Source organism: Stylophora pistillata, chromosome 4, assembly GCF_964205215.1.
Source record: "Stylophora pistillata chromosome 4, jaStyPist1.2, whole genome shotgun sequence".
In the NCBI taxonomy this organism is placed as follows: Eukaryota; Metazoa; Cnidaria; class Anthozoa; order Scleractinia; family Pocilloporidae; genus Stylophora; species Stylophora pistillata.
The window spans coordinates 7,349,412-7,365,119 of NC_142522.1; the positions used below are offsets into that span (position 1 = coordinate 7,349,412).

General features: G+C 39.1%; 2 protein-coding genes across 4 annotated transcripts; both read left to right on the forward strand.

The window, feature by feature from the left end:
- The first annotated feature begins 123 nt into the window (after window positions 1-123).
- Window positions 124-8,736, forward strand: LOC148732198 (neuronal acetylcholine receptor subunit alpha-7-like). Of its 3 annotated transcripts, XM_088757537.1 has the most exons (7): window positions 124-583; window positions 670-803; window positions 3,657-3,808; window positions 5,690-5,734; window positions 5,961-6,070; window positions 6,522-7,593; window positions 7,824-8,736. In XM_088757537.1, the coding sequence occupies exons 2-6, from the start codon at window positions 731-733 to the stop codon at window positions 7,576-7,578; spliced, it is 1,437 nt and encodes a 478-aa protein (XP_088613663.1). In that variant the 5' UTR covers window positions 124-583; window positions 670-730; the 3' UTR covers window positions 7,579-7,593; window positions 7,824-8,736. The 3 variants fall into 3 exon arrangements, with proteins under 3 accessions (XP_088613663.1, XP_088613662.1, XP_088613661.1); XM_088757536.1 differs by having other exon boundaries at window positions 136-583; window positions 682-803; window positions 6,522-8,736; XM_088757535.1 differs by having other exon boundaries at window positions 137-579; window positions 6,522-8,736.
- Window positions 8,737-9,177: 441 nt separating this feature from the next.
- On the forward strand, window positions 9,178-15,317 carry LOC111333830 (arylsulfatase B). Its single transcript, XM_022939452.2, has 7 exons — window positions 9,178-9,581; window positions 10,130-10,216; window positions 10,871-11,082; window positions 11,665-11,876; window positions 12,401-12,621; window positions 13,324-13,631; window positions 14,274-15,317. Exons 1-7 carry the CDS (start codon window positions 9,296-9,298, stop codon window positions 14,490-14,492), a joined length of 1,545 nt encoding a protein of 514 aa, XP_022795187.1. The 5' UTR covers window positions 9,178-9,295; the 3' UTR covers window positions 14,493-15,317.
- The last annotated feature ends 391 nt before the right edge of the window (window positions 15,318-15,708 follow it).

Here is a 15,708-nt window from a genome sequence, read left to right on the forward strand (position 1 = left end):
TTGCAAGTATTGTTTATTTGGTTAAAAGATATCTCGTGGTTTGTACGAATTTTTTGGTATAATTGTATTTCTAAAAAAAATGCTTTGTTGCATGGTTTCTCAGAAATTCTGTTTTGCATTTTAAAGAATAAAAACCATTGGGCGCCAAAATTCCTTATTATATCGATTGTTAATTATACAAGTCCCGAGGCAATCTTTTGAGATGTTGATAATGATGTAAATTATTTTTCTTGTCAATTTACACCTTGAAAAGGCGATGAAATGAGTGTGGGAAAGATTTCGTACACGTTGGTATTAGAAGGGCTGTTTCTTGTAGGAAATAAAGGTAAAATGGAATATCCTGGATTTAAATGGAATTTTAAACGTGCAATAATTGAAGAGTGAAAACAGACGGATTAACGTTCTCAACGATGTATGCACGCTGCATAATTAAACAGTGACGTTTGTAACCTGGCTCAAATCGATCAAAAACCAATCTTCGTTGACCATTGGTTACCCAGCTTATCTACATCTCATTTTATCAGGAAGATATCTTTGGGTAGTTGAATTGCAGACGGTTTCGAAGGAAACTCGATGAAAGTAGGTAGGTTAAACTGAGTCAGACTTATGAAGGCAGCAGATCGCATGCATGAACTAATAAATTTATGAACTTTCGTTTCTTCACCATAGACGCATAAACAGCTGGGGTTCCGCAGAGAAACGACCGCAGAGAAACGACCGCAAAAAAGCAATGTTTCCCCGCCGTTTAACACTTCGACGTTATTTCCTGTCGATTTTCACATTGGTGACGATGGACTATCAAAGTAAGTATATCGTAGGCTTACGTAAGCTGCTATGGTACCGTATTACATCATACAAGAAAGAAAACTTAGATACATTCTTTGTTTGTAAGTATGGCAAATGCAAACCTCTGATGAGGGAAACGTTTCGTCTAAATTTTCTGTTTTTATTCAAGTTTTATTAAAAGTTAAAAAAACTTAAAAGTATTGTTTCAAGGAATCCTGACCATCGAAATTGATGTTTCATTTGCCCTCTAGTACACCAACACCTTCCTTACATTTTATGTATTACAAGTTTATTGTCCATTCTCTCGCCTTTGCCTTCTCAGTTGTAAATTTAAAAAAGCGTTTTATTTTATTAACATAACCTGCTCGTCTTTATCGAAAGATTTAACAGTGTTATGCTCTCCATCTGCTATATCGCATGGCAATGACACTATCTTTGTACATTTTCCGCAATCTTGAAGATGTTCTGAAACATGCATGCAAAGTCTTTTAGGTTCAAAACGAGATTTTAGAACAAGAGAGGGGTCTTTAACAACAGATGTTTTGGCTCTGTTCAACTAGTCATTTACGGATGAGATCACGCAAATTCACGAACAAACTAGAATGGTCACCTGTCCGACCATCAGTTCCGGCGAACTGAACCCAATAACACATTGGCTAGCTACGACGAAAACAAGAAAAAGTTTTATAAGCGACAAAGGACAAATTTTGTTTGCGTAAACTACTAAGTGAAATATATTTCAACCTTTATTGTGAGTCCAATAAGAACTTGTTAAAACCAGCCGTGGACAGGTTAATCCTTTATGTGGATACTCTATTTGATTGTTCTGCTCAACTTGCTGTGAACAGAGTAGCTAACAGTCTTCTTCAGTTATGTGTGGTTTACATTAGCGACGTAAGCACAAACGCAAGCATAGGGTTTTATGTGCCAAATAAAAACGAATACGGACAAGTACAAGCTCTAGCGGCAGAAAAAAGGGAAAATTTTAATCCTTTTGCTTGTGTTTGCGTTTGTGTTTGCGTTTGTGTTTGTGCTTGCGTCGAGGCCATTTTCATGTTGTAATAAGTGCAGTTCTAATTGCGTTTCTGCTTGCACCGCGAGTGAAAAGCAGATTCAATTGAAAATCACCCTATAAGCGCGCTACGTAGGTCACTGTCGGCTTGTTCAACTGATGAACGTTTCCTAATTACTAGAGACCTTCCTGACCACCCAAATGATGTTTTGTTCCATGACATCTACCGACCCTCTCATTTTCAAATATGTTTTTCATGATTTTCATGTTCTCAGCTATTTACACAACATAGACACGATTTTAATCGTGTTTTTAATCGTTTTGCGGTTCCCCTTTGATAATTAGGGTCAATCTTTGATTGGCAAACAAAGCGAAGTTGCCAGGAGACGAGAATCTCTCAAAGCATTTAGCCTGTAGATGTTTTCCTATTTTCTTCTGTGAATTGAATCGAAACCTGAAGAAATTAATTTTGTGCTGTTTAATTAATGTTTCCTTTTATAATGCAAATCGTTGTAGGCCAAGAAGGGTTTAAAATTCTGATACCTTCGAAAGATGTTTCGGAAATGCATCGTGAATTTTTTTTTTCCCAGAATTTTCAGTTGATCGTTGAAAAAAAAAAAAGAGAAAGAATTTATTATACGCCGATTAATGCGAGGACACTGCTTTTAGCTCCAAAGCCCCTTTCATTCAGTTGACCCTAGGCTAATTTATTATAAAAATTGTAAATTGGACTAGCATCGGGATATCGAATTAATTGACTAACAAAAAGGCTTCGGTCAGAAAATCTCCCATTCGGCATGCTCTACACAGTCACCCACGGTTAAATTAATGTGATAAAATCAGAGCGGCCTTTTTCAATTTCTAAAGACTACCTGGAAAAATTGAAGAAAATCTGGTTCGAATGAGACAATTCAAGAAAATTCAGTACAAAAGCAAGAACAAGTTTGTGGGGTAAAGAAATTAGCAGTCCTTACGAGTAGAACCCCAGTCGTTTCTAATTGTATGGGTAAAAATTATGTTTATAAGAAAATGAGTGAAAGGAAATCATTTGCTTGCAAACAAATTGAAACTCTCTGATCGATATGGATCTCATTTAGTTTCCCAGCTGAGAGAAGGTAGATCAGATTGACAATTTACGATAAACGGCTTTCTAAAATTAGTTTGCTTTCAGAACATTTCAACTTAAAAAAATAAAAAGAATAACAGATTGGTTCGAGAAGTGATGTTTGAGGTCGAATAGAATCCCAGAATTATCGATCATCTCTAGTGCACCTTCAATTGCTTCATGAGGTAATGGAATCAAAATCTGTTATAATTAGAAATGGTGAAAGACTGCGGAGGTTTATTTCTCAAATTATCTCAAGATATCTTATCTCTCATCTAGTCTTCAAGAGGAAAGAGCCATAGAATCAAATACTTCCTACTTATTAGTAACAAAGATAGAACATTGACTTATTTATACTCCACAAATAGCTTTTTACAACCTCTATGCTTGTAAGACCATTTCGTGTTCCTGACCGTTTCATGAACTAAAGTGCTTCCGTCCTACGCTATCTACAGAAACTCTTTTTCTTTCTTTAAAAAGTTGCGTGTCTACAGCTGTATTCAAATGTTAAGTTTAAATCACTTTTACATCCGTGACAGTTAAGAAACTAGAATTTATTCAAGAACTTTATTCAAGTTGCATTTTGCCCAAAAGCAACTCTGTGTTTGATTAAATCAACTGACAAATTGGGCAAAAATGCATATTTTCCTCTGCAATTTATCATACTTACTGAGACAATAAAATGAAAAAGCATTCATCTCAGCTGATTTTGGTTGGCTCGAGAACTCATTTCTTCGTACTTTTTCATTGTAGGTTGTCATGCTCAAATAAACAGAACAAAGATTGAACAAACCTTGATAGAGGTTCTCTTTAAAAATTATGACTCGGAAGGGAGACCAGTTTTGAACCTGTCAACACCTGTTGTAGTCAAGTTTGGATTAGCTTACAGTAATCTTCAAAGTTTGGTAAGTGTGGCAAAGTTGTAGATTAATCGAATCAACTGAAATCGACAGTGGTTTAGCGTGGTCTGTACTCTTATCGACAACAATAAATAATATTCGTCATCGCGGTGGTCAAAATGTTGTGGACTCACGAGGTGCAGCCTTTAATTTGAAATTTGTTGCGCTTTCCTCTTTCGTTTTATTATTTAATCCCTTTTATTAATGATCCTACATTTAAAGACTTCCTTGAATTTATATTCCGCATCGCTCCCTCTGTTCCGAAAACTTGATCTGTTCCATTCGTTATGTTACGCTTCACCATACGAAAATCTCATTTTCATGCACAACCCATATTATGTAATACACGGTCTCATCGCTGCCCCTTTGTTTAGATTCCGGTATCCTGGATAACATTGTTTCTTTTTGTTTTCAGTTTCTTTAACGATATCGCGATCATCTTAAAATTATTGTTTTTCTCAAGTGTTTGCTTCATGGCCACTGGGCCTGCTTTTGTTTTTTTGTCCTCGCTTTTCACTTATACTTCACTACCAACTGCTGTGTTTGGAATCCAGCCCTTTGAAAAAACAAATAAAACAACCTCTGATTATTGAAAGATTGTACATTGAGTATCTGCATGAACATGTCGTTGTAAACCAATTCCACTGTGGGCGTAGAATCAGTAAAAATTTTGAAAAAATAGCCGAAAGCAAACTCTAGGCACTCAAGCATAGAAGCAATCGCATTTCGCGTTAGTGATAAAATCGTTCCGGTGTAGGTGTAAGGATTACGTAATTGTCTTTGCTCGTGCTTTCCGTTTTTTTTTTTTTTCTAAGTCTAGTTTTCGTGTTCTTGTAGCTTTCGTTAATTGGTCTTAAATTGTGGGCACTGTTGAAAATATAGGATTTTGGACGCGATTTGTACCTTTCTTTCATTGGAATACGTGACTTCTGAGATCGGAATCTCACTCTTAGTGTCCTTAATGCGCTTTTCTTGTATCAGTTGCATAACATAGAGTCAACAAAATCGAGGGAAAGCGTTGAACTCGCTTCAGTTTTTTCGGAAGCTCTAGAAATGGAAATGCCTTCTTTTCTCACACTCCTTTGGTTTGAGTTCCGCGTCTGATATAATCAAGTGTAGTTGCAGCGTGCCTCAGTCACAATCGTCTTTTATCATTTCGCTTTGCTTCGCTTCGTTTCACTCTGTTTGTATCGTTTGATTTGTAAATTATGCGTATGTGACTACGCGTGTTCCAGTAGAACTAACGATCGCCAGATGGGAGAGATAGAAAAGAATACCTCAAATATTAAAGATGTTTCTAGTATGAAGCAAACAGTAAGCGAACAGTATGATAGGTCCCTTAATGATCTTTAATGCCCTGTGAAAAATTGCTTTTTAAATGTATGCCCGCAGGGGGTTGGGACAGATATGTTATGCTCGAAAATTTGAGCATTATGCTTAGGAGCGTCACCCCTGAAAACATAGCATTATGCCAGAATTGCACATGTTTCATTTTTTTTTCTTTCAAAAAAAATTAAACATATGCAGTTATAAAAATAACTCAATTCAAGCCCTTCAATCGCCTCCTTCCCTGCCACCGAAAGGTAAAACTTACTGAGGATAAAAGGCTCACTGCACTTCAAAAACATCTACGGCATTTGAGATGTATAAGCTAAAAACAGCCCTGAAATCTTCATTGTAAGAGTACTAGAACCCAGTGTAATGCGTTTTAGTACTCGATGCTCTGACCATAGCATCATGCCCAAAATCATAATACCGGCATAACGGGGCCACAATTGCATGCGCACCGAGCTCCCATCGAGGAGGGAGATTTGGTGAACAAAGCTTTTCCGCGTTTATGTTGGCAGCTGAGTTAAACTGTCTTTCCTTTTTGTTTCTCTTCTACAGGATGAAAAGAATCAAGTTTTGACAAGTAACGTTTGGATAAGACAGGTATGGTGTCAAAGTTTGCATTTGCACTGTTGAGTAGTGGAAAGGCACCACTCTCCTTTCCAAGAACACCCGTGAACCGCTCGATTGTAGCCCAGCACGCTTTCACCACGGACTTGTGTCTTTCACAATGCCTAACGTGATAAGTATTGTCCTTTTAGAGTATAGTTTCCGATGGTATTTTAAAAGTATTTTATTGAGGAGTTGTTTATGTTCCTGTTCTTTGCAGAAATGGCACGATCCTTGGCTGTCCTGGAACGCATCAAAATACCATGGTCTCAGTTCCATCAACATAAGTCCGAAGTTGGTGTGGAAACCCGATATTGTTCTGCATAACAAGTAAGTTGTAATTCAGAGCTTTTACGCATTAAACAGATTCCTTAGGCCCCCAACCGCCCCTACCTGGTCTCCGCATCATGAACGGCAAGAAGAAAAGAAAAACATACCCAAATATAATTTTTAAATAAAAGTCTAACATCAGATAGGTGGATTCCAACGGCATAAACTTTTGATAAACCCCTTAAGAGTAATTGTAATTGAGTATCCAAAAATATCGTATCCTTGTTTGCTTTGGTTTACGCCACCCTATAAGACCAAGAGCGACTGTTTTGTGCAGGGCTGTTTTGATTTTGTACTGAGCTTTTCCTTGCTTTGGTTTTAAGCTGATTAGATCAAAAGCGCTCTAACATATTATGCATCTAAGCAGTGTCCAAACAATATTTTTAGCAAATAGGAATCGAAGTACAAAGTTACAAAAAATGCTCACAGTGTCTTACATTTCTCTCCCAAGTGTCAATGAAGAAGGAGACCATGGAGAGCAGTATCTCTTCGACACAAAGATCATCATCAGCAGTGACGGTACAGCTACGTGGCTGTCCCCGAATCTAATCAAAAGTTCGTGCAAAATCAACGTTAAGTATTTCCCTTGGGACATGCAGACATGTTATCTCAAATTTGGCTCGTGGACTTTCAATGGCTTTAAACTTGATCTAGATTTCTACAACGAGAAACGTGGCGCGGACTTGAGTACGTTCACACTAAATGGTGAATGGGATCTGTTGTCAGTAGATGCGAAAAAGAACGTGGTGTATTACGGATGCTGCGTGGAACCCTATCCAGACATTACGTTCGAAATAAAAATAAAGCGTCGTACCTTGTTCTATGTGAACAACTTGATTGTACCTTGCATCGTCCTTGCTCTTCTGACCGCAACAGCATTCCTCTTTCCGCCTCAAACCGGCGAGAGAATATCTCTGATGATCACCATACTGCTTGGTATGACTGTTTTTATGATTGTGGTGATTGAAGCCATACCTTCTACGTCAGAAGTGACACCTCTTATAAGTACCTACTTCTCTGTGGTTATGATCGAAATTTCCTTGGGTCTCCTATGCACCTGCATAAGTCTTAACATTGAGCATCAGCATCCTAAAATGGAACTCACAGGATGGACACGGTACATCCTGTTCGAGGTACTGGGTCCTATTCTGTGCAGCAGCTCTTTAAAGAGACTGAAGAAGAAACAGCTTAAAAATAAAGTAAATGAACCAATCGATTGTTACGTCAAAGAGAACCGCATCGTCCCCGAGGATGACAAAATGGTCGTCGCGGACATAATGTCGCAAGAAGATATCAAACGCGTTGTTAATGTGAGAGAGAAGGAGGTCAAAGTAGCGGGCATGGAAAAAGTCTCCAAGTTCATCGATCGGACTTTGTCTGAAGATAAGCGCAAACTAGAATGGCATGTTGTTGTAAACATTATTGATAATTTCTTCTTTTTTCTGTTTCTTCTGACCATCGTTATTTCTACGCTGGCGGTTCTCGTTCAACCGAAGCTAGAAAGCTGAAAATGTGTTGGTCGGGTAGGTGTCCAGTCGTAATATGTAAAACGGGCGTTATTTCTTTAAGTTTTCTGAGCGAGCAAATACAAGTGCGAGGCAAGCGCCAGGGAAGTCTGAAGAGGAAATCACGCGAGGGAAGACCGCTCCTCCCTGGCGCATAACTCATACATGACTTGCGCATGATTTTTTCTCATAGCTCGTCTCCGTTCACCAAAAAAAAAAATAGCAAGAAAATGACCCTTGTATTGCAGGTTAGCCTTGATGAAAGTATTAAGGGACGCTGAATACGAAGAGAACTCCGAATGTGTCGTTCCCGTAAACGTGAGTCTCGTCATCTTGCAGTCCTCGGAAATCATGACGTCACATTATTTCAGAGAAGAACATTGATATTGAGTGAGATGTTGCTGTGAACTTAAGCCTTACTTTAATTTTAATGGACTTCAGCTTGAAAAACAGGGACGCCTTTTCGCGATTTGCAAGGGAACCGAGGCACTCGTGAGGCAAGCGCAATGGATAAGTCGCGTGAGAGAGAAGGTACGTGACCTCGCGCATTGCTCGCGCTCTGCAGTCGCCTCGCGCTTGCCTCAGGTCACCCGAAAGAACGCAAGAAAAATACGCAGTCCTAAAGGATCACTTCGATTAGGCGAAAGAACAGTGAGTTTCATTCTACACGTTTAAGGGTATAAATCAGCTGTTATTAGACATGTTAAAATTATTGTACTGTTTTTCCAGTCTTCCCACCCCACCCCCCCTCCAAAAAAAAAAAACACAAAAATACAAGGGGTAACTTTTGTGTTACATACCTTTTTGACCAGGAATGTAACAACATTAAAATCAATGTGCATCTCACTAATATTTTAAGAGATGCTGGTCTACATGAAAATAGACAAAAGTGCTTATGTGAAAAAGAGATTAAGATATTGCGTAATGTGTTACTAGCCAGACACACTGTAAAAACAAATTATCATCGTTTTAAATTGATGTGGAAAGCGTGACACATTTGTGTCAGGCTTTTTTGAACAGTATTTTATTTGCCAACAAAGCAAAACTTATGTTTTTTTTTTCCCACAAAATGACACTTGTTTTAGAAAGTGCAATGAAGAAGCCGGCAGGTAAATAAAAATAAATATGGTAGGGAGAAAAATAAATATACCGTGAAAGATATCATGAGTGCTGAGAAATTTCCTTGTCTTGACGCAAAACTATCTGCACCCCGCCCCCAACTCTTTTTTCCTCTCTGTGCGAGCGACCCTTTTATCTCACACGGGACGAATGCAACATGGCGAATAAATTGTAGAAAAAATTCTGAAAGTTGTTTTAACCGGACAACCAAAAACACCTGAAAAACTTGTCTGTGTTCTATTTTATGTTCGGATCGTGTCAGAGTTGCATGGAACTTCGGGACGATCACCCCTACATTAAAAGATCTGAGGTGGGAAAACTCAACGACCTTGAATGCCCTTGTTGTAAATAAATGTAGTGACCTTGAGTACTCTACCTTCTAAAAGAAATAACTTCAAGACGAAAATAGACGTTGCGACTTGTGGCAAATGCGCGAGGACTGGGCTAGTTTTAGGACAAATATGGATCGCGTGGGCTATGCGCGTGACTTGGATGTGATGTCTGTAGGAGTTCTCTGGGGTATATAAGTGCGATTCTGTACCGGTCAGTGACACTTACTGTTAAAGTTTGTCGAATCTCATCCTACTACATCGCTTTTGCCATGGGGCCTCGTCCGCTACCTCTCCTCTGCAGTTTGATTGCAGTGGTTTTTCTCGTCAACCGTGCAAAAGGACTCGCCGTACCCAAAGCTTCGCCTCTCCATATTTTGTTTGTTGTTGTTGACGACCTCGGCTGGAGTGATGTCGGATTTCACGGCTCGAAAATCGAAACTCCAAATATTGACGGATTGGCAGCGGAAGGGGTCGAACTGGACAACTATTACGTTCTACCGGTTTGCACTCCCACAAGAAGCGCTTTCATGACAGGACGATATCCAATACATACCGGTACGTCTGAAACTTTCCAGCAATATTTAACGAGTAGTAGGTGTTCTACTGACCCCACTTAGACTCACAAATCCCGATCGTCCTTTCCTGTGATTCCGAACCACAGCAGGTGCAATTGTGGCCACGACCTCATGCCTACCAACTCTCACTCCGTTTGGTCGGGAGCTTCGATTTCACATCACCCTTAGCAGTTAGTACTCTTGATCATTATTATGCATAGAGATCCGACTATCCATAGTATATCAGCGCTCGAAACCTTGCAACTCTTTCATGTATAAAAGTGTACAACTTTGCCCTGGATATACGGGTATCTGGAGAGTAATAAGTCTTTCCATGCATATATCTGCACATATTGAAGGTTGCGTAGTAATAATAATGATAAGAGGGATTTCAATGGCGCCTTATCGTGTGCTATTACCGTGTGCGTATGGCGCTGTACAACTGATTATTTCAGACCGAAAATTTTGCAGAGTAAAATTTTGTAAGAAGTCGCAGACTTACTTGGAACAAGTAGTCTTACTCACTGTTTTCCTTTCGATTATGTTAAGGTATGCAACACTTTGTGTTGGGTCCGGCAAGTCCATATGGATTACCCCTTAACTTCACCACTTTGCCCCAGAAGATGAAAGACCTAGGTATGCTTATAGCTATATATGAACATGTGCTCCATGTTTGAGTTAACTTCAATTTGCGTAATAGGTATATATTGTTGGTGGAACGTGTTTAAATGTTATCTGTCTGATAAATATCACTTATTGTGACGTTATTTCTCACGGATGTGGTATTATTCTATCATCTCCCTGATAGATGTGACTTATGGTAACTCAGTGTATTTCTCAGGGATGTAGTACTGTTGCATTTGGCTGTGATATTGTTTGTGGACTCATGAGGAGACCTATGGCATTTGGCCAATGTCACAGGCTCTTCCAAACCTTGGTAGAAAAGGGTATCCACTTGAGAGTGAGGTGCCAAAAAAATTACATCAACTAACTTGGCTGGAACTATGTGGCAGTTAGAAAAGATAACATATCAGATCTTGGGAAATAAAGAGTTCTTAGGGGCCGACCATTTAACTTTTGAGGGGGGGTGGGTGATTTCTGGTCATCAAGAAAATTTTTTTTCTAGCAATCTGCTTTGCAGGATATTTTTTTCTGATTTTTTTGTACATTTTTTCTGTTACATTTGGGCTGCACACAATTTTTTCTTCCAACAAGCGCTTGCAGGAAATTTATTTTCAACATCACCCACCCCCCTCGGTCAGCCCCTTATCTTCATACTTTCTTCCAAAGGTTATGCAACTCACATGGTCGGTAAATGGCACCTTGGTTACAACAAATGGGCCTATACACCTACTTATCGTGGCTTTGATTCATTTTATGGCTATTACAATGGAGCTGAAGATCACTACACTCATGAAATCCAGAACATATTGGACTTACGAGATGATGAAGAACCTGTAAGGGACCTGAATGGGACGTATGCCACATTTGCTTTTACAAAGGTATTTTGAATTTGAGCTGCTGTTCAGAGTTGATTTTTTTTTAATCATTTCATTTCTAGGAGATCACTGTTATTAGGTTTTGAGGACTAACATCATACACAAGTAGCCTGAAAGTTAATTGTTGCACAAATGTGTCCGTTTTCCAATGGTATTCTCAATTTTTATCATTTAACTGAATTGTAATTTGCTTCAGTGTATTTTACATGTGTTAGTTACTGAGATGTTATTTGACCCAACTCTCTGAAGATCTACTTCTTGCAATACCACCCTTACATTGCAATTATCATATTATAGCATGCACAGAGACTTTGGTCCTTTACAATCCCATCTGACAAGGACCTTCACTTAAACAAATGAGAAAAAATGAGATTTGAGAACTCGGGAAAATTCAAGACTTTGATACCAAAATAATGACACTATTACACCATCACATTATCAATGCGAGACCTCAGGGCTCATTGCAAAGGCTGAAAAATATTCCAAATCAGATGCAAGATCCAGAACTTTGTAAAGTACCATTAGCCTGACTATTAATAGTTTCCAACTTCAAACATGCTAGTGACACAAATATTCTAATTGTAGCGAGCAACTGAAATTATCAAGTCACACAACCCATCAAATCCCCTTTTCATGTATATGGCATTCCAAAATTGCCATGGCCCCGTCCAAGCACCCAAAGAATATACAGACAAGTACAGTTTCATAACAGATGAAACTCGCAGAACTTATGCAGGCATGGTGAGCATCACAGATGAAGCGATAGGAAATATCACACAGACCATGAAGGATGCTGGGTATGGGCATTTTTTTTTTTCTATTAAACTTAAAAAAATTTAATGGCTAGGTTTTCTGATCCCACTTACTATGAAGGTGAAACTAATTTTAAAGTACTAATTTCTCTTTCAATACACACATGATTACTTCATAAACGCCTCAACATTAGGCTCAAAGAAATACCTTGAAACAAATGCACAGGACTCCGGGTGGAGAGGGTCGGATTTGAGACCTAGCCAGGTCACTGTTGTGTTCAAAAGCAAAACATTTTACTCTGACTCACAGTTTCTCTTTCTACCCAGGAGTGTCGTGGGTACCCAGGAAATATTAGGGAAGCCTGCATGATGATGTGCTGGGGGGTAAATTTGTGATGGACTAGCACCCCATCCAGGGAGACGTATTAATACTCCAAGTTGCTTTATGTTAAGGAAGCTGGGATAAACCCTTGTGAGGTGGGGTCCTTGACTCAAATTGTACAGACTTACCTTCCTCTGAAATTTCTAAAAAATTCAATTTATTTTCTTTTGTTCGTGTCATTTATCAGGTTGTGGGAAAACACACTTATGGTTTTAACTACTGACAATGGAGGAATCCACAGTCGTGGAGGATATAATTATCCCCTTCGTGGAGAGAAGACAACTTTGTGGGAGGGAGGGGTGAGAGGAGTCAGCTTTGTCCATGGAAACATGCTGGGCAGAAAAGGAGTTGTAAGCAAAGAACTTATGCATGCTACAGATTGGTACCCAACATTGGTGAATCTTGCAGGTATAATTAATGGTCTGTTTTTCTCTTTTGTCTATTATCTCCAATATTTTTTGGATCAGAGTGCAGCTTTAAGATTTCATAGGAACACCAGTTCTCAATATTTGATGCCATTTTCTTCACAATATGACAAAAGATGTTTTTCTTGAGAGAAAGACAATTTTTATCCATAAAGCTTGGAATGCTTCACTGGATTTTGTTTTCTGGTAAAATTTCATTTTAGTGTTTTTGTCCCAAATCAGAGGCTCTGTCCACATACATGTTTAATTTGGTTTGGTGTAGAGAAGCTTTACCTAAACATAGTATAGCTCTAACATTTATTGTAGTGCCTTGTGCAAAAGTGTATCAATAATGAACCCTTAAGTTTCATTGGGATGATGCAGTGGTGCAATGTAGGCGTGCTGGACTACGGGCCAAGAGGTCCTGGGTCAAGCCCTAGCTGAGTCATTGTTTTGTGTTGCTTGGGGAAGACACAGAACTTTTAAATTGTTTCTCCCCATCCAGGAATATAAATGAGTATCAGAAAACTTTTCAAGACACCGGGAAAAATTCTAGGGGTGGGGGGGGTGACTTCCAATAGACTAGAATCCCTTCTAGAGCTGCATCATTCTACAGAAACCAAGAAAAAGTCCAGTATTGTGGGCCACTGGACCTAAGAACAAATGTACATGTAACCACAGTTTATTTTGCATCTGCATATGACAGGTGGTAATGCTGATCAAGAATCAACACCCTTGGATGGCATGGATGTCTGGAACACCATCTCCCGTGGCGACCCTTCACCAAGGAAGGAGATTCTTCTCAATATTGACCCCTCTCCTCTTGACAATGGCGATCCATCCATTTCCTTCTATGAAGGAGTTGCACTCAGATCAGGTCATATGAAAATTTTGATGGGTGTGGATAATGACACTTGGTATACCCCCCCGGAACTGGGTGGAAAATCAGACAGAAAACATGTGATTTCCCACAAAAAGGATAAAGTTCTGGATTTACTGGCATCTACCAAAGAGGTAGAGTAGCAATATGACATTCAAGTAATGTGAACTTGATCATATCAAGTTTGGCATATCTGCGATAAACTCCATTCAGGGACTAACTGTATTACTTTCTTCGGTTCAGTGGAAATGATTTGGCTGATAATTATAATTGTAAGATAGTCTTTTGGGAGAAGATACCTTTAATGAGACCTTGGTTGAAATAACAGATAACTTAATTGCCTTAACTGTAGCTATGTAGTCGGATTCTCCAAAGTGGTATGCAAGCCACCTCTTTAGTAACTTTTTAGATCTGAAAATGGCAAAATCGTGAAAGAATCTGCAGAGTACAGGACACAACATGCCTGGTAGTGAGACACTAAGCGCCTCTGGGCTGGGGAACAAATAGGGGTTGGGAATCTTTTCAGGTTGGAACGTTTTAACTAAACCGAAATATACCTGATATGGATGGGAAAGGATACCTAATGATAATGGTAATTTCAAGTTTTCTTCAATAACACAACCAGTTTGGCGTAGAGGAGGGTTAGGGGGAGGAAATGGTTTTGCCTCACCTGTTCTTGTGGAATCGAACAGGGAAGGGAAACTGTATATATCATCGCCATGACCCGTACAAGTTGTAGTTAGTCAGGTGGCTTAGTGGACGCATTTCTTTCGCAGAACGTTGGAAGTCGCCTGAAAGTTGTTTTGTATAACGTTACCGCCGACCCAACGGAACATGAAGATCTTAGTGAGAAACTCCCAGACGTAGTCAAGGAATTGCAAGAAAGAGTGCAGTACTACATTAAAGGGATGGTGCCTGCGTTTAACAAACTGCCTGATCCTCGGGCTTTCATTAAAGCAGAATTGGAAGGTATCTGGACACCATGGCAAGACTGAATTACTGTAGATGTACACTGTTGGGAAGTACTTGTCAAGTGATTTCTTAGTTGCTCAACAGAAGTGAAGCTGTAACCTTTGTGTATTGCAGACTAATGCACTCTAGCTAGAGTCACCAAAGATTACGGACTCACAAAATTGAAGTTTAAGTTTCAAATTGATATAAAGCACAATTAATTTCACACGGACGAAGTACAATTTGTAGTCTTGAAACTGTGAGTAGGTCAAATCATGCTTCTCTCGTAGGACTATTCAATCATAAGAACCCTGTTACAATAGAGGCGTCTGTGATTGCAGTCTAGTGCAGTTGAATTAACGGGTCACTCAGGATTACTGCGTCATGAAGTTTTAGTGCCAGTTGTAAAGCACAATTTTCATGTAATAAGTACAATTTGTAGTCTTGAAAATGTGTAACAAGAAATCTGGCTTCCGTCGAATACGTGTATCAACAGACCTTTACTATTTTAGAAGCTTCGGTACTCTTTGTCAGTCATGGGTGCAAGTAGGTTTAGATGAAATATATTTTTCTTGCACTTAAAGGTGTGCCGTACGTTCTCCGGACTTAAAAGGAGTTGGTTCATTTATTCGTAAGATGCAATTCCGTCAGAGTGCGCAATGCGATTTCCTTCTGTTAAGTAGGTAATATTTTGCCTTGCATTGAGTACACGATGCGTTTCCAGAACGCTAAGTGCAGATTACAGTCTTTCCCCTCATTCAAGTTATCAATACCTTCCCCTCAATGAAATACGCGATACGTTCCTCTGAATTTTGAAACGTGTTATGCTTCATTGTGTGTGGGTACATTAAAATTTTATCTGCAGGCTAGTGTGTCATACGTTTCCCTTTTATTCAAATGCGCAATACTTTCCATGTCTTTTAAGGTGGCTCGTATCAAACTCGGTATTAAGTTGTGTAATGATCTTCCCTACATCTGAGTTCGCGGAACGTTCCCCTTAAGAACGTATTACGTTCTCAACATTCATTGGTACAACAGTTTTCCTTAATTGTGTTCTCTAAATTCTCCTTCATAAACTGCACATCACCAGTCATTTTGTTAGTCTGCAACAAGTTCCCCTGCTGTACAAAAGGCTTACTGTATTTTGCGAAACGAAACGAAACGAGTAAACCCGTACTGTATTTTGCGAAGTCTTCTTCGAAGACTCTAGCGATATATAACATTTCTTCTGAATCGTAAACACAATTCGTAGATTCAACT